At 43.1% G+C, this 14797-nt stretch overlaps 6 protein-coding genes across 7 annotated transcripts; 2 read left to right on the top strand and 4 right to left on the bottom strand.

Moving 5' to 3' along the window:
• The first annotated feature begins 812 nt into the window (after nucleotides 1-812).
• On the top strand, nucleotides 813-2273 carry BCIN_03g08470 (hypothetical protein). Its single transcript, XM_001554860.2, has 3 exons — nucleotides 813-1051; nucleotides 1133-1940; nucleotides 2131-2273. Exons 1-3 carry the CDS (start codon nucleotides 960-962, stop codon nucleotides 2236-2238), a joined length of 1008 nt encoding a protein of 335 aa, XP_001554910.1. The 5' UTR covers nucleotides 813-959; the 3' UTR covers nucleotides 2239-2273.
• Nucleotides 2274-2366: 93 nt separating this feature from the next.
• Nucleotides 2367-4665, bottom strand: BCIN_03g08460 (hypothetical protein). Of its 2 annotated transcripts, XM_024692211.1 has the most exons (3): nucleotides 3450-4665; nucleotides 3221-3366; nucleotides 2367-3065 (listed from the first exon to the last, which is right to left on the bottom strand). In XM_024692211.1, exons 1-3 carry the CDS (start codon nucleotides 4619-4621, stop codon nucleotides 2422-2424), a joined length of 1962 nt encoding a protein of 653 aa, XP_024547986.1. In that variant the 5' UTR covers nucleotides 4622-4665; the 3' UTR covers nucleotides 2367-2421. The 2 variants fall into 2 exon arrangements, with proteins under 2 accessions (XP_024547986.1, XP_024547987.1); XM_024692212.1 differs by lacking the exon at nucleotides 3221-3366.
• Nucleotides 4666-5444: 779 nt separating this feature from the next.
• Nucleotides 5445-7185, bottom strand: Bcapn1. The gene is made up of 2 exons (XM_001554862.2): nucleotides 6679-7185; nucleotides 5445-6626 (listed from the first exon to the last, which is right to left on the bottom strand). Exons 1-2 carry the CDS (start codon nucleotides 7151-7153, stop codon nucleotides 5557-5559), a joined length of 1545 nt encoding a protein of 514 aa, XP_001554912.1. The 5' UTR covers nucleotides 7154-7185; the 3' UTR covers nucleotides 5445-5556.
• A 146-nt stretch (nucleotides 7186-7331) lies between these two features.
• BCIN_03g08440 (hypothetical protein) lies at nucleotides 7332-9119 on the bottom strand. Its single transcript, XM_001554863.2, has 2 exons — nucleotides 8916-9119; nucleotides 7332-8855 (listed from the first exon to the last, which is right to left on the bottom strand). Exons 1-2 carry the CDS (start codon nucleotides 9071-9073, stop codon nucleotides 7421-7423), a joined length of 1593 nt encoding a protein of 530 aa, XP_001554913.1. The 5' UTR covers nucleotides 9074-9119; the 3' UTR covers nucleotides 7332-7420.
• A 145-nt stretch (nucleotides 9120-9264) lies between these two features.
• BCIN_03g08430 (hypothetical protein) lies at nucleotides 9265-11620 on the bottom strand. Its single transcript, XM_024692210.1, has 3 exons — nucleotides 10890-11620; nucleotides 10352-10816; nucleotides 9265-10281 (listed from the first exon to the last, which is right to left on the bottom strand). Exons 1-3 carry the CDS (start codon nucleotides 11075-11077, stop codon nucleotides 9402-9404), a joined length of 1533 nt encoding a protein of 510 aa, XP_024547985.1. The 5' UTR covers nucleotides 11078-11620; the 3' UTR covers nucleotides 9265-9401.
• Nucleotides 11621-11759: 139 nt separating this feature from the next.
• Nucleotides 11760-14266, top strand: BCIN_03g08420 (hypothetical protein). The gene has a single exon (XM_024692209.1). The coding sequence runs from the start codon at nucleotides 13143-13145 to the stop codon at nucleotides 13932-13934; it is 792 nt and encodes a 263-aa protein (XP_024547984.1). The 5' UTR covers nucleotides 11760-13142; the 3' UTR covers nucleotides 13935-14266.
• Nucleotides 14267-14797: the final 531 nt, after the last annotated feature.

The following is a 14797-nucleotide window of genomic DNA, read 5'->3' as shown; positions in this document are numbered from 1 at the left end:
GGGAGGTTACTGAGTGAGCAAACTGATGTTTGTAGCTCTGGCGAAAGATATAACATCCCAAATGGTAGCCGTTTGTTCGTAAAAACATAATTCCGCTCATTCAAATCACAACGCCGAGCATTTTTCGACTCGGGGCTGGAGAGGTTCGTGAAAAAAGATCAGAAGAGTCAGATTGACGTTCTCTGGATCAGATGCATTCAAAACAAACGCTGGACCTTCCAAATCACCACGTGACTTTCGCGCTCCATTCCCAATGGGTATAGTCCGATAATATACCGATGTCTCAGATCAAAAGCTTAAATCATCAAGGTTTCTAAAATAAGCTTTGGCAGACGTACGCCAGGTCCCACACTTGTATACGACGAGAGCCAGATCTTTCCAAACATTTTTTTCGTTGGTCTTTTCAATTTCACCCAGAGTACGTTGATTAGATGTTCGTATTAATTAGACAACCAAGATCTGCAGATATTCTCGGTTACTTACCGATTCACTCATCTAGAATGGGAGTAACAAGTATACTGGCCACCGGAAAGTAGACAGCTGCTAATAAATTACTCGAGTACGCAATGATAGATTACAAAAGCGAACCCTGCAATCCTAGCATTCAGAAATATCATAACTCTTGTTTCAAGCCTTACCTGGAAGACCCTCGTCAATTTGGGAGGATCTAGCCTTATTGAAATGGGTCGTGATTCATCATCGAATAGATCACATCCCACGTAAATACTCCTTGCGCTAGCGTGAAGCCGCGTAAGTAGGGGTTCTAAAAGTAATTATCAAAAGCGATGTGGGTTCATATAAGGTCAAAGTATGGGGTAACTATTTTCCTGTCAACTTTTTTCCTTTTGTATTCTTCTCTTTTTGCTGTGTTCCAGCGTTCTGTTCATTTCGAGATTTCAACTTGGTTTTATGGGTAAGGAGTATATGTAGAGGAATTGCCATTCTAATAAGCGTTGAATATGTCTACGGGTTTTGCATCATGGAGCTCTGGGAGTAGAATGAGACCAATGGTAGTAATTGGCGTATTCTTGAGTCTTGTCCTTGTTTATGGGTACGTTACGAGCTTCCTTACTATCTAATATACCAAGCTCTGTCGATGACTGCATGATTCACGTCTGACCTTGTCTTTCAGGTGTGCATATCGTTTGAACCATGACGTGGTCGAACCAAAACTTAAACCCCTCGACGCCGGGCCTATTACAATTGTCCAGATCGAAACGATAGAACACACAGTGACACATACCCGTACATCAGTTTCTGTTTCCACAAAAACCGAATATGCTTCACCAACTTCAACTCTCGATCCTACGAAACTAGCATTTATGGTAGAGACTCGCCCACTACCACATCTACCTCTTCAACTCACACATATGACAAGTGTCATTCCACAAGAATGGACCTTTAAATTCATGGGCAGCAACACCTCCATCAATTATCTACTTGGTTTCCACCACTTGCGAGATCTGGTAGCCTCGAATAAACTCACACTTGTTCCTCTCCCATCCCACTGGGATGTCTCAAGTCGCGAATCCATATCTCAGATGTTCACCGACCCCGAACTTTACAGATCCCTTTCTCCAGCCGAACATCTCCTAGTCTTTCAACCCGACTCTATATTTTGCACCAAGGCACCCACTACTTTGAACGATTTCATTAAGTACGATTACATCGGAGCGCCCTGGTCTACATACTCTACCTATGGCGGCAACGGCGGTCTTTCTCTTCGTCGCGTATCATCCATACTACGATTGTTAGAAAAAGAAAGACGTAAACCCGGAGATGGAGCGCTTGAAGATCTGTGGCTGAGTAATGGACTGAACAAGTTGGAAGGAACTAAAATGGCAAATGCTGCAGTGAGCAAGACTTTTAGCGTGGAAAGTGTTTGGGACGAGGCGCCGCTGGGCTATCATATCGGCTGGTTGGGTGTACATCATGAACAGGTTAGTCATTTTTTTTTTTCCTCCACTCTCCTCCCGCTGGTAAATACGTCTTGTTTTTTGTGCCCTACTTTCATAGTAGACTTCATACTTGTAATGCCAATTGCATTATTTTCTTTCCTATCTATCCAGCTTGTTTTCCTACCAAAACCCAGAATAACTCAAGAAACTAACAACAATCCCTACCTGACAGATCTGGGATAAACCCGAATACGTCTCCCACATAATGACGTACTGTCCCGAAGTGAAAATCATCTTGGGTATGAAATTAGATAATGATAAACCTCAGGGCGTTTCTTAATCTTGCACTTTTCTCTCCTCATCAATCTATCTCCACGCTGTTGTGTATTGTGTATGATATACTCTATCTCCCTATCTTTTCAAAGAATGCGTATGGAAACATGTAATAGTGAAATTGCAAGACACGAATGAATACAGAATTGAAAGAAAAAAAAAAAAAAGATTCGAATCCCAAACTTCAATCTTAGCTACGCCGTTGCAATACTCCACCCTGTCCATTTCCACTCCCACCTCCACCCAAATGCTGCTGCGACTGATGATGCGAGTGAGCCGAATGCTGACTCGGCTGCGCAAGCCCAATATTATTATTATTCAACCGATTTGGCACCGCTCCTTGCACATTTTGCACTTGCATCGCATGTCCCGGCTGCGGAAGAATGAGATAACCCGCTGCGTTTGCATTCGCATTTGCGTTTGCGCCTTGATTCCCACCTCCTCCGTGTCTACCTCCGCCTCTGGGATTCCCTGCCATCAATACTCCTCCTGCTCGAGTTAATTGTACTTGTGCCTGTTGTGCTTGTGCTTGACCATGACTTTGACCTTGAGCATGACCCAGTCCAAGAGCCAACAAATTTGCCACCCCCGATCCACTATGCAGCGCCCCCACACACAGATATTCAAAAAGTATTTCCCTCCTTGCCTCTCTTTGATCTTCGTGAACAAGCGCGCAAACTGTGCAATCGCAGGGGGGATTCCTGGTTCCATGGTTTGTAGTATTTTGGTTACGCTCGTTATGAGCCCTGAAAATTGAGAGGGCTGCTAGATCAGAGCTGTGATGCGTTACTCTTGAGAGATCGTAGGTGATGAGGAGGGCGTCTAGGTTTTTTGCTATGGAGAGGGAGGGGGGTTAGTTTATGTCTTGGAGTATGAAGATGGGGTTATGATGGTGAGGGCTTTTATGGATGGATTTGAAAAGGAATGAAAAAGGTTCAGGTATTGTGAAGGATAGGGAGCTGCCATGGTAACGAAATAGAGAAACAAACTATCCATAGCCATAAAATCCCTAACTTTCAAAGGGCGTTGAAAACCTTTCGGATATTGCCCTTTAGTGTCTAGCTTAGGGTGGACCTCAGCGTTGAGCATAGACGGGCTGATAATACCATTCGCAACCTGGGCGCACATATTTACCCTGAGAATCATAAATTAATTTATAAATAGCTCGAAGTAAGAATGAACAAATGAGAAAAACGAAACCAAGGCTGGAAAACAAACCTCCTAATCTCTTCATTAAAATCAATTATACTTTTATGTCTTGGTGGATCACTCGAATCCGAGCTCGAGTCCGAACTCATGACTGCTTGTCTATTTCCTCCATCTCCCCTTCTACCACTACCAACCGCATTTCCATTGGCTGCTCCATTTCCATTTCCGTTATTGTTATTTCCACCTCTTCTTCCTCTCCCTTGACCCCTACCTTGTGACGGACTGCGCGATCGATTTCTGACAGTTCCAGCATTCGCTTGATTGCTTAAATTGGAAGTAGGGTTTCGACTGTTAGACATTAATCTCGCTATACTAATCGCTGTCCCAGGCGGTAGATTAATTTGAAGATAGCGATGTAAAACATCGCGAATAAGATCTGCTAGTGGGATATTGTTCAGATTGCTTGGGTTGTTTTGTTGATTATTAGCGTGATTTTGGGGTGGGTTGTGTGCATGGGAGAATGGAGAAGGGGAACGAGAAGGAGAGGAAGAAAGCGAGCGGTGTCGATGGTTGTGGTTGTGAATGTGATTGTGGTGGTGATGAGGATGATTCGGGAAATTCATTGTTCTTTTGACTTTCGGGATCGCAACTAAAGCAAGTGCTTGAGCTGGTGGTGTTGCAATTCGTGGAGGAACAGGGCCAAGAAGATGGACATGGGTATGCGGTGGAGACGATTGCCTTGGTGCTGGAAGAACGGTAGGAGGAGGTAACACGTGAATATGATGAGTCGTAGGAGACGGTGGAGGCGAAGGAATGTATGGTGGTGAAAGCTGCTGGACAAAATGTATATGTTGTCTCGGTGGTGATCTGGTACGAGGAAGAGGTAAGTAAACTTCCTGTTCTGGTTCGACAAAATGAACTCGTTGGGCTGTAGGCTCAAATCTGTGTCTCAAGTCCGGATCCAAAGGAACTCGTTGAAATCTCTGTCGATGAAAAGGCTCGGACTCAGGCCCAAACTCCAAATCCGGTTCCGGATAGTATATGGAACTTATAGGACGAGGTTGTTCGTAGTTCTGTTCAGGGGGAGGAAGTATAGGTGCGGGAAGAGGATAGACTGGTATTGGAAGGGGATATCGACGACGAGGTCTTGATAAAGCGAGGGAAGCGGGGTTGATATACCTCTCCTTTTTTTGTCTTCTTCCGGGGCCCGGGCAAAAGAGACGAAGGCAGAAATCAAGCATATGAGAATGTTCTGAGGAGGATTCTCTGGTGGAAAACAAAGATCTATGGCTCTTATTTATAATCAATGTTTGCTCGTTATCGTGATACAAAAATGTAACTGTAACAGCCATATGCCAATACGATTAGTGGTTACTAGCTAATTCTGTAGTTTTTCCGTAGATATGTTCACCAATGTTTGCATCAGCAAGCTAATTGGATTGATTTGAGGAATTGAAGATCTGGCAAATGCGTGGAAAACTGTTTGCGTAGGACAAAAATACCTGGATATCGAAGCTGACTGCCGAAGAATTTAGCGACGCTACATGTGTTTGCTTTATCGCATTGTTTCACGGTACCAAATGGTGGCTATCAAAGACCACGAGATGCCTTTCTCAATAGAATGAACGAGTAGAGAGTAGATACGATCCCATTCAAATGCCTCATTGAATGATGCTGGCTGGCTTAGGTATCATCCTCAGAAAACTATAGAATTATCGGGATGTCGCCCATCGCCTCATTCTAGACCCCACCGTCACTGTTTCACGGAACTTCCGTTGATGGCTCATGTCAAGGTTTCTCAATGGTAATTTGTTCAACATGTATATATGCCATTTTTCCATGTAGTCACTGTAATGACTAACAAGAATTTCACAGAAAATGTCCTTTTCGTCCCATACGGGAAAGGATCGTAGACAGGGTGATCGTCCGGAGTAAAGGGGAACTTTCCACCTTGTCAACTGTACTATAAATCAAAGATTTTGGACCGCGGGATGTAGCAAAAAGTCATTGAAGTCATGTTGCACGCGAGAGAAAGATAACAAATCAAAATATCCTAGGGGACAGTGAAGAATTCTCGTAGATTACCTATATTAATATTCTTCTATATTATGTATAAAGAACTCGACGCAGTAAAGTGTTCTCATCCAAATTTGAAACTGCACGAGACGTGAATAGCTCAATGTGAACAACCACCATCTTCAGATTCCTCGCCATCACTTTCCTTCGTGCTTTTCTTGCCTTTTTTGGCCGATCCTTTTTTGAACATCGAATCAAGAGTCTTTTGTCCCTTTTTGAGTACTTCTTGCTTTTTCTTGTCGGCTTGGCCCTGAAATTTCTTCCGCTCATCTGCTCCTGAGTCCTGTAAGCGTTGCTCTTCTTCTTTGAACTCCTTGCTTTCAGGATCTCTTTCGAGCAGTCCCTCAAGCAACTTGATCTCCTTGGCCCATGTAGATGGATCCTCGACGGTCTTTCCCTTTGCATCTTTCTTCTCAGTTGGTGTTTCGAGAACCATAGGCATATTTTGAAAGGGTTCAAAGTTCACCACATTATGGAATGCTCGAAGGCCAAGAAATCCAGTACCGATGTTGGCGTGTAAATCCCGATTTGATGCTAACGGTGATTTGCTGTCATTGAGATGTAAAGCTTTTAGGTATGGTAATCCAACAATCTTGTCGAACCCATCCATAGTCTCCTTGAAAGCTTCGGGTGATCTCAGATCGTATCCTGCAGCAAACGTATGACATGTATCTAGACAAACACCAACTCGGGATTTATCATCAACAAGAGCAATAATATCCCGAAGGTCTTCCCATGTAGAGCCAATTACATTTCCAGCTCCTGCCATATTCTCTAGCAGTGTGATTACCGTCTTCGTTGCTTTGTGAGCTTTGTTCAATTGAGCTGCGATACGCCCAATTGCTTCAGGTCTTGGGTTGCCACCTGTACTTCCTGGATGGAAGTTGTATAGTTTAATACCTAACTCTTCACATCTTTTCAGATCGTCCAGGAAACAATCGTATGCTTGCTTGGCTTTTTCTTCGTCTGGCTGTGCTAAATTAACCAGATACGAACAATGTGGGAGAACGAATTTCGAGGCATCGTATTTTTGTTCTTCGCACAAAGATTTGAATTGATCGCGAGCTTCAGAAGCTAGAGGAGGATTGACCCATTTTCGTTGAGATTTGAGGAACAAAGCGAACGCGTTGCCACCGATACGAGAAGAGTTATTGACTGAATTTTGGACGCCTACGATATATGTCAGACAGAATTTTTGCCCCATGAAGACGTTTACGCTTACCTCCTGCACCACTGACATGAGCGCCGATATGTACGGCCTTCTTTAACGTCGAAACCAGTGTACGTTCTGCCAATGGCATACTTTCTGCTTCTTTTTCTTCTTTCGTTTTTCTCTTCTTCGTAGTCTTCTTCTCTTCTCTGTCCTCTTCGCCTTCGTCCTCCTCTTCCTTGAGTTTGCGTTTCACGGGAGCTTTGTTTTTTGTGGCCACTGCAGCCTCTTTCTTTACATTAACGATCTTAGCTGTTTTCGGGATGTCAATAGCTTTTTTCTCCTCTTCACCTTCGTCTGCGTCCTCTAAATTGCCACTATCTTCCTTCGCTTTGGTTCGGATACTATTCGCAGCTAACTTTAGAACCTCGGTATCCTCATTCTTTATATCTTTTCCGCCCTTCTTCGTTGCAGCAGGCGAGACTTCAGTTGTCGGAACATCTGAAATTGCAGCATTGGCGTTTCGACCAGATCTTCGAGGAGGCATCGTTGCTTGCGAGTGATGTGGTTATTCAAAGCTTACGGCTGAAGATACCCCAACGCGTTAAGGGCAAGGAAATTGACAGAACGCGACTCGCGAAGGCACGTGATAAAGTATCATCTCAATTTATTCACGCGTACCATGGACTGCCTGGGAATTTCACGGCGTATCATGATATAAGTATTGGATATACATATTATGGCTAGGTAGGTAAAATAAAATAAAATAAAATAAAATAAAATAAGGGTATCTATCTGCTTTTCGTAGTAATGACTATGGTCCAGCCTTCCTACTCTCGACGATCTTCATAACATCCGCAGCACTGTTTGCATCCCCCTTCCTCTTCTTCGATCCTCTTTTTCTCTTAGTTTTACCCTCCCCTTTTTCGTCTTCATCATCGTCTCCTTGACCCCACGCCGATAGCTTGACTTTCGTTTCGTCAAAATCAGCTTCGTCCTCAAATCGACTACTCCCAAATCCCATATCCATATCCTCCATATCACGATCATCCTGTTGAAGCATCTTTTTCCTCCGCGCTTCCTTTGCGGCCTCTTCTGCTGTTTCGGGAACTTTAGAAATTGGGTTGAGAGTTGAGGCTTTCTTAAGGGCGGCGAGAATAGTCGGATCACTGAAAGCTTTTGGCTTCGTCTCATTGTCTGGTGTTGCGGGTTCGGGTTCGCCAAAGTAGTTTCTGGGCTTGTTGGGTAGTGGAGGTGGTGCCATACTTCCAGATACAGTTGGCTCTCGGGGCGGATCTTGAGTCTTGGGCTTCTTTCGTTGACTATCTTCCGTAACTTCTCCATCTTCGGCATCCGCATCTGATTCTGAATCTTCATCTTCAAGTCCAGCTAATGGATCATAATCATCTCCTGCATCGTCAAATATATCGATATCTTCTTCCTCTGGTTCTGGTTCTTTTGGTATGTCTGGAACTTCCATGCCTAGTGGTATTGCATCCTTGTCAGGCATTAGTAGACCATGCCCTTTTTCCGCTTCCGGTTCCACCTGCATTTTCCTAACTTTCCTCTTCTCATTTCCATTTTCATCAACAACTATCAGAACTTCACGCCCTTTTCCGTCCACTTCAATCCTGCTTGTAGATTTTGGAGCTCCAACTTTTTTGAATCTTGCTCCTAAAGATGGCTGTGCTGCCTCCTTTGCCGCTTGCCTCGCCGCTTTCATCTCTGCCAAAATTTGATCCCTAGTCCTTTTCTTTCCCGGAACCAAACTTGGTGGTGCCATTTCTCCCTTCTTTTTGCCCTTCTCCCTCTCAACGGCAACCACGTCTTTTTCCTCTAACCTCTCAAATTCGTCGTCCAAATTATCTGACTGTTCAACATCATCTTCATCCTCATTAGTCCCACTCAAAACGTCTTCACCCCTCCTAACCCGCTCTAACAACTTGTAATCCAGCCCCTTTACTAAATGCGTGCTTTGAACATCACCACCTAGTATCTCATCTCTCAGTTTTAAGAACGTAGATTCGTCAATCTGTTGTAGCTTCATCATCTCCTCCAGCGCCTTGACTCTAGAGGCCTTGTCATCTTCATCCTCATCAATGCGCTGTTTTGTGCGATCGGTATAGCCGGCTGCGAGTTTTGAACCTTTAGGTGCGGCGACTGAGCGAAATTTCTTCGGTTGAGAAGGATTGTTTAAAGCGCGTTGTTCAGCGACTTGACGAGCGAAATCAACACCCCCCACTGAGCGACTAGTATATTAGTTAGTCCTCACAGTATAAATTCACACAAATGGAGTGTTCGAGCCTTACGGTGTCATGGGTATTGAACTTCGCATTCGAGAACCAAGGGCGGAGGGTGTTGCGCCATCTCGTCTGGGAGTTGTGCCGATGCTTGAACTTTTGTCTCCCGTTCCAGCTTGTCTCGCGGGCGTGTCTAGTACGAGTTTACGGAACTGTTGATTATTCATATTGATTATTTTTTTTGCATTGAAGACTTTCAAATGTGTTCAAGTCGTGAAATAATTGCTGCGTAGATAGCTTCGGTATGCGGCAATATTTACAGCTTATCTCACCGCCTCAAGTGTATTACATAATCCACCTGCACGTCTTTCTCGAACAAAACTGTACGCACAAGAACTCTTCTCAACTATTTCAGACATGTATATGAATCTTCATTTATATTCATTCTATATGAATTCAGAATTCTGCTATTTCGAGTATCAAGCCTGAGTTCAATAATCCCGCAAACACCATCAGGCCATATCCCACTTCCTCCCTTTCAAGAGATGAAAACAACTACATTTCGAAGCTCCATACTACGTTTTTCGCACTCTCCCTTGGTACTATGTTTACCATAAACTTCTCCTTTGGAGGACCTGTCTGAGTAGACATGTTCACGAGATCTTGACCTGGATCAGTCCAATCATTTCCATTCGGAATGATATCAAATCTCATCATAAACATTCCTGCGAAAGCCGCAATAACGTTTGTCACAATTCCTTGACCTGGACACCTATTTGCTCCTCCTCCAAAGACGCGGAATGCGTTTGCAGGAACTTTACCGTAAAATCGATCGAAACGAAAGGAATCTGCTGTATCTCCCCATGCACGCTTGTCAAAGTGTAGTGTCTTATTCGCGATGATCAACAAGGAGCCTTTCTTAAGCAGGTATTGTTGATCTTTACCGATAAGCGTGTCTTCCATAACAAGACGGGGTCCAGTACCAGTTGATCGGAATCTCAAAGTTTCTAATATCAACGAGGAAAGAATTGGTAGTTGGATTAGCTTCTGTAGGTTGATCTTACAGATTGTCTCTCCTTGAGCTGAAACCTCGGATGTTGTCAATTCTGCTACTTGGGTCCGGACCTGCTCGAGAAGACTAGCATCGGAAAACAAATGATAAATTACCCAGAATGCCGAAGGAACTGTGTTGGATAACGCCGCAATATCGATCAGGTTTTCATGTCTCGCCAGGTCACTGTTTTGAGTGTCCGCATGATCGACCAGCAATTCAAATCTATTTTTCATGAGATCTGAGCCTCCAGCTTGGCTGCCGCTAGTGAAGTAATTTTGGAATGCCTTTACAACTGCAGCTCGACCGCGAACACCTTCGCTAGCGAAGATTTTCGTTAGGAAATCTGGCAACAAAAGTTTCAATGTACCTTCAGAGAAAGCCCTATTTCTGTCAGTACTCATCTTGTGTGGCATACGTTGTGTGGAGTATGTTGCGTGTGAAGTTAACTCACCAAAATCCTGCTTCAACCTCTGGATCCCGGTAAGGATTTTTATCTCCATACAAACTTTCTGTAATAACAATGGTCAATTCGTGTTGCAACCATTCTAATAAGTTGACCTTCTTGTTTTTGTTGTTTGCAGCTGGTGTTGCCCAATTATCCAGTTCATCCTTTGTAGCCTGTACTGCAACACGAAGCATTTTCTTAATGGACTCTGTGGAAGAAAGTGTGCTCTGAATCACCTTGATTTCTTGAAGCATCAGACTTGGATTTTCTTCTGAGGACAAATTAGTGTGCATCCTATCTGCCCCAGCTTTAGTCAAGCCAGCCAATTTCACTGTAAATTGTGCCTCCAGCTCCCATAGTGAAACTACTCTATATTGACGATGGAGAGATGGAATAAGATCGGCTGAAGTAACGACATGAATGTCTTTGTTGAGCATTCCGATAGTGAAGATTGGAAGGTTCCATTTTTGACTATTGAATTGAAAAAAAAACCATATTAGTACAGGAAACTAATTCAGAGACACAATCAGGGAGTATATTTTACCTCAGAAGATTATAGTATTCATTTCTGTGTCGGAAGAGACCGATAACATGGCCAATGAGTGGTATACTTGAGGGAACGCGAACTGGCTCCATAGAGTTTTGTTCGGGCTTGCGGGGAAGGAGCGCATTAACACATAATACGACGATGCCCAAGGCAAGGACATAACAAATATGAGAAATCTCAATCATCTTTTCAAACTGTGTATTGTCAGAATGTGTTTGTTACTTGTTGATGCACAACTTGTATGTTTGTGTGTGGGATTGTTAAATGGAATGTAGGAGGAAAAAAGTTGTTTGTGAAGAGTTGTTGACTTGCAAAGAATTGTTGGGGTTTTAAAGTAAATGCCCTGTTCAAACAACATCCTTCTGAAGAAGGGGTACATACTAAAGATGTTTTTGTGTTTTTATGAAAGAATTGATCCTCTGAAGATTAAAGAACTTTCCTCTACGGCATGTTGCATTGCCTTGATACTATCATGAAATAGTACCGCCCTCACGCACCCAGCTGTCTGGTTTTCTTTATCGGAGGGACCCACACATCCTACAACAGCTAAAATTAAAATGAGCTGTATTACTATGCCCAATCTACATTCGATTCACTCCATAGTAGTATCAGCTACTCATTCATCAAAAACTATCCAGCCAATCAAAGTATGCAAGGCATTTTCTTTTTCTATCATCTTCTTAGCTAATTTCCACTTGACACTCTGCCTCACTCTCTTATCGAATATCATTCTAGAAACTTGTATAGTAGACATGCTAGACATGCTAGAAGAGCATTCATATGATGTCATCACTGATATCTATGTTTTCAAAGAGTTTGGTTGACCATGAGTAAACGATGTTGTCGTGTCAATACCTCTTTCAATATGTGCTGACTGAGTGATCTAGCAGAAAAGTGACTGCATGTGGTGCTATCTATTTCACTCATTACTGTAACATTCACTTCTTATCATTCTCATCAAATGAATTATCGGAGATTAATACATTTTTCCTGGATCAGTTATACGCATTCGCAAAATCTCACAAATCTCACCTCATCCTATGCAATCTTGATTCACTTTGGGTGGTATCATAATTCATTACCATAATTTGCAAAAATATCTACGGCGCCAATGTAACGGCCAATGTTGTAGCTGACGTGTCCAATCTTATTACTTAGAAATTTTGACGTAATCTGTCATCGCGGTTTCGCAAATCGAAAGCAACTCCGGTATGTTGGTTCAGGAATACATGTTTCTTGTCATTCTTGTCACACTTTCATCCCTTGACAAAAAGACAGTGATAGAATGTAAGCGCTCCTGTAAGTTGCAGGAGTGTTGGGGGTATTCGAGCGTTTATTTATTTTTCCTTTTTCCTTTTTACTTTCTGTGTGTGGGAGGTAATAATTTCGAAGCTCTTAAAGCAAGTTTCATAAGTTGGTGTTGATTCCGTGACAATTTTCTTCAAAAAGTATTCAACATTTTTGACTCGGCCTGTTATAATAACCTTTGGAGCAGATTTATGTTTGTATTAATGTTGCTCTTCAACATTTTCTGCACATTTTTAGTACTATTTCTAGTGAGGGAGAGGCGGTGGAGTTGTAGTAGTGCAAATTGATCAATTCAGAGTTATTAAAGGTGTAATGAGGTTAATTTTCTCAACAATTTTGATTTTACAACTACGTTCATGATTTTGAGCTATCTGTAGGTGATATTGTCGGTCTCCAAGTTCTCGAAGTTTGGTAGCTCTTTCCATTTAGTGCAACTCTCTTTCGTGCTTGCTTCAAATTTGTTGCCCTTCATGATAAAATCATTTCGTCGGGTGCTTTTTCTCTATCTTCTGTCTTAATGTGTTGCACATAGTCGTCCGGCACTGCGTTGTTTTCTTGATCGGTCATGGGTTGCCCTCTTGGTCATGGCTGGTTTGGGGGTGGCGGCGAGGGGGGTTGCTGGCGCTCCGGCAACTTCGAAAACGAAACAGTGCCGTTGATGACACATTCTTCCCATACGGGCTAGTTTTGGCAGACCTTCAAGCTCAGGGCGTGCGGCCCGTGGTACATGATTAATATACTGTAGGCTGTGACGTGGAACGAACAGTTACATACGTTTCTGCTGCTCTTGACCATATCAAAAGGAAGTCCAGTGAACTGCAAACCGGTGCATGGCTGTGTGTTCATGATAGACGTGCAAAGCAATTATCCTAGAGTCATACAAAATTTGTCATTTATAAATACGATAAGCAAGTGGCAGAGCAGAGAATTGGCAGAAACCTCATGAATGCGAAAACCGAGCAGTTGAAGATAGACGCAGACAGTATACCTTGGAAATACACATCTCTGGACGGCACAAAATTTTTTGGGCAGCTCAGATGGCTACCGCATGGCTATGAGCAGCATGTCGATCTTCTCTTGAAGCTCAATTTTCTTCTTGTTCGAAATTTTCCTGACGGTCCGTATTCACACGTCAGAGAACCTGACGCGACGATATATAATTATGCTGTGGCCAATGTAGCTGTTGGTCCGCCCATATCTCAGGTTGCATATCCACCAAAGGTTTTCCATTCTCTGCTAAAGACGCAATATGAATCTCTCGTCGGGAATCAAGCCCCGCTTTTGGCGCCAAAGAGAATCTTGAGTGCGAAACTGCCTTCTCAACAAATTCAAAAACGTTCCTGCCTTACTCGTGTCCTAGATCTCGTGAACGTATACTACCCGCACGATTTCACTCGGGTACTTTCGTCTCAGGGCTCTGAAGGCTATACACAGATCACGAAAGAAGCGACCCCAAGTCATTCTCTTCAATCGGTTCCGATTGAGGGCTTTGCTAGCGGTCCAGGAGTTATCAGCGGGGATTTCTCGCTTGAATCCATCGGAGTGGATACCCCTCAAAGTCCTGAAGACTCCACAATAATTAAGCAACAGGAGTTCCAACATTATGCTATCCAAATGGCTTCGTCTGGGAAACTTGACAGCGGTCCGAAAATAAAGCAGGACCCCCCGCATGTCGCAATTCAGTTATCTTCCCCTGGGGCCTTTGGTAGTGGGCTTGATTTAACGAAGTATTAGTTTGGTTCAATTTTCGATCTGTGAGTGTGCTGTTCACCTCTCTTCCACCTCCATGAACCTTCATATATCGAAGCTGGGGTTGAATAATTTGAAATCAGAAGTTCGGTATAATGGATCTTTGTTAATTCTACTGCAGAGTGCAAACTCTGTCCGGATAGCAAGATCCATAAGAGGCCCTGAAGCAAGTACAGTCTTGAATTTCAATGAGGTGGTGAAATAGAAATAGACTTGCACAGAATATCAAGCAGTATTAACTATGGAAAAGATCGCAGCCGAATGCCACTGAGCGTAACTCTCCTTTAACTTTCAGATTCCTCAATAAATATCATACACAATCAGATAGTTCCTTCTCTTTGCTCTTGAGTAATGAATAAATTTGTGATGCGCTTTTATGATTACCTCCTGCGCAGTTCCGTCGCGTATCTTCATGACATGATATCTCCCCATTATTACACCGCAGTAAACCACTTTCCTTCTCATTTGTCTTGATGTCTCACAGCAACATCATCATAATCCACCATTACGCAATACACAGATTCCCATCCTGCTCAATAGATTTATATGCATTGTGAAATAATCCGGAGCGACAATAGACTGGTCTTTGAATATATCATACGGTGATTGAGATACCCGGTTTCGACCTCAGTAGTGTATGCTCGAGTCTTTGTATATTCTAAATCATTTGTGGAATCGATTCTTCGCTTCGTGATTCTGCAATTAGTTTACTTCTTAGATTCAAGCTCAATCACACTGAGAAGGATGTCCTGGATTAGAGGCTCAATGGGTAGACAAAAATTTACAAATTTGAACATGTACTTCCTAGAGATACCTCGCTTATTTTGGAAACTTCGAAGTTCGGGGTA

This window comes from Botrytis cinerea, chromosome 3 (assembly GCF_000143535.2).
Source record: "Botrytis cinerea B05.10 chromosome 3, complete sequence".
Classification (NCBI taxonomy): Eukaryota; Fungi; Ascomycota; class Leotiomycetes; order Helotiales; family Sclerotiniaceae; genus Botrytis; species Botrytis cinerea.
This window is presented reverse-complemented; position numbering and strand designations above follow the sequence as displayed.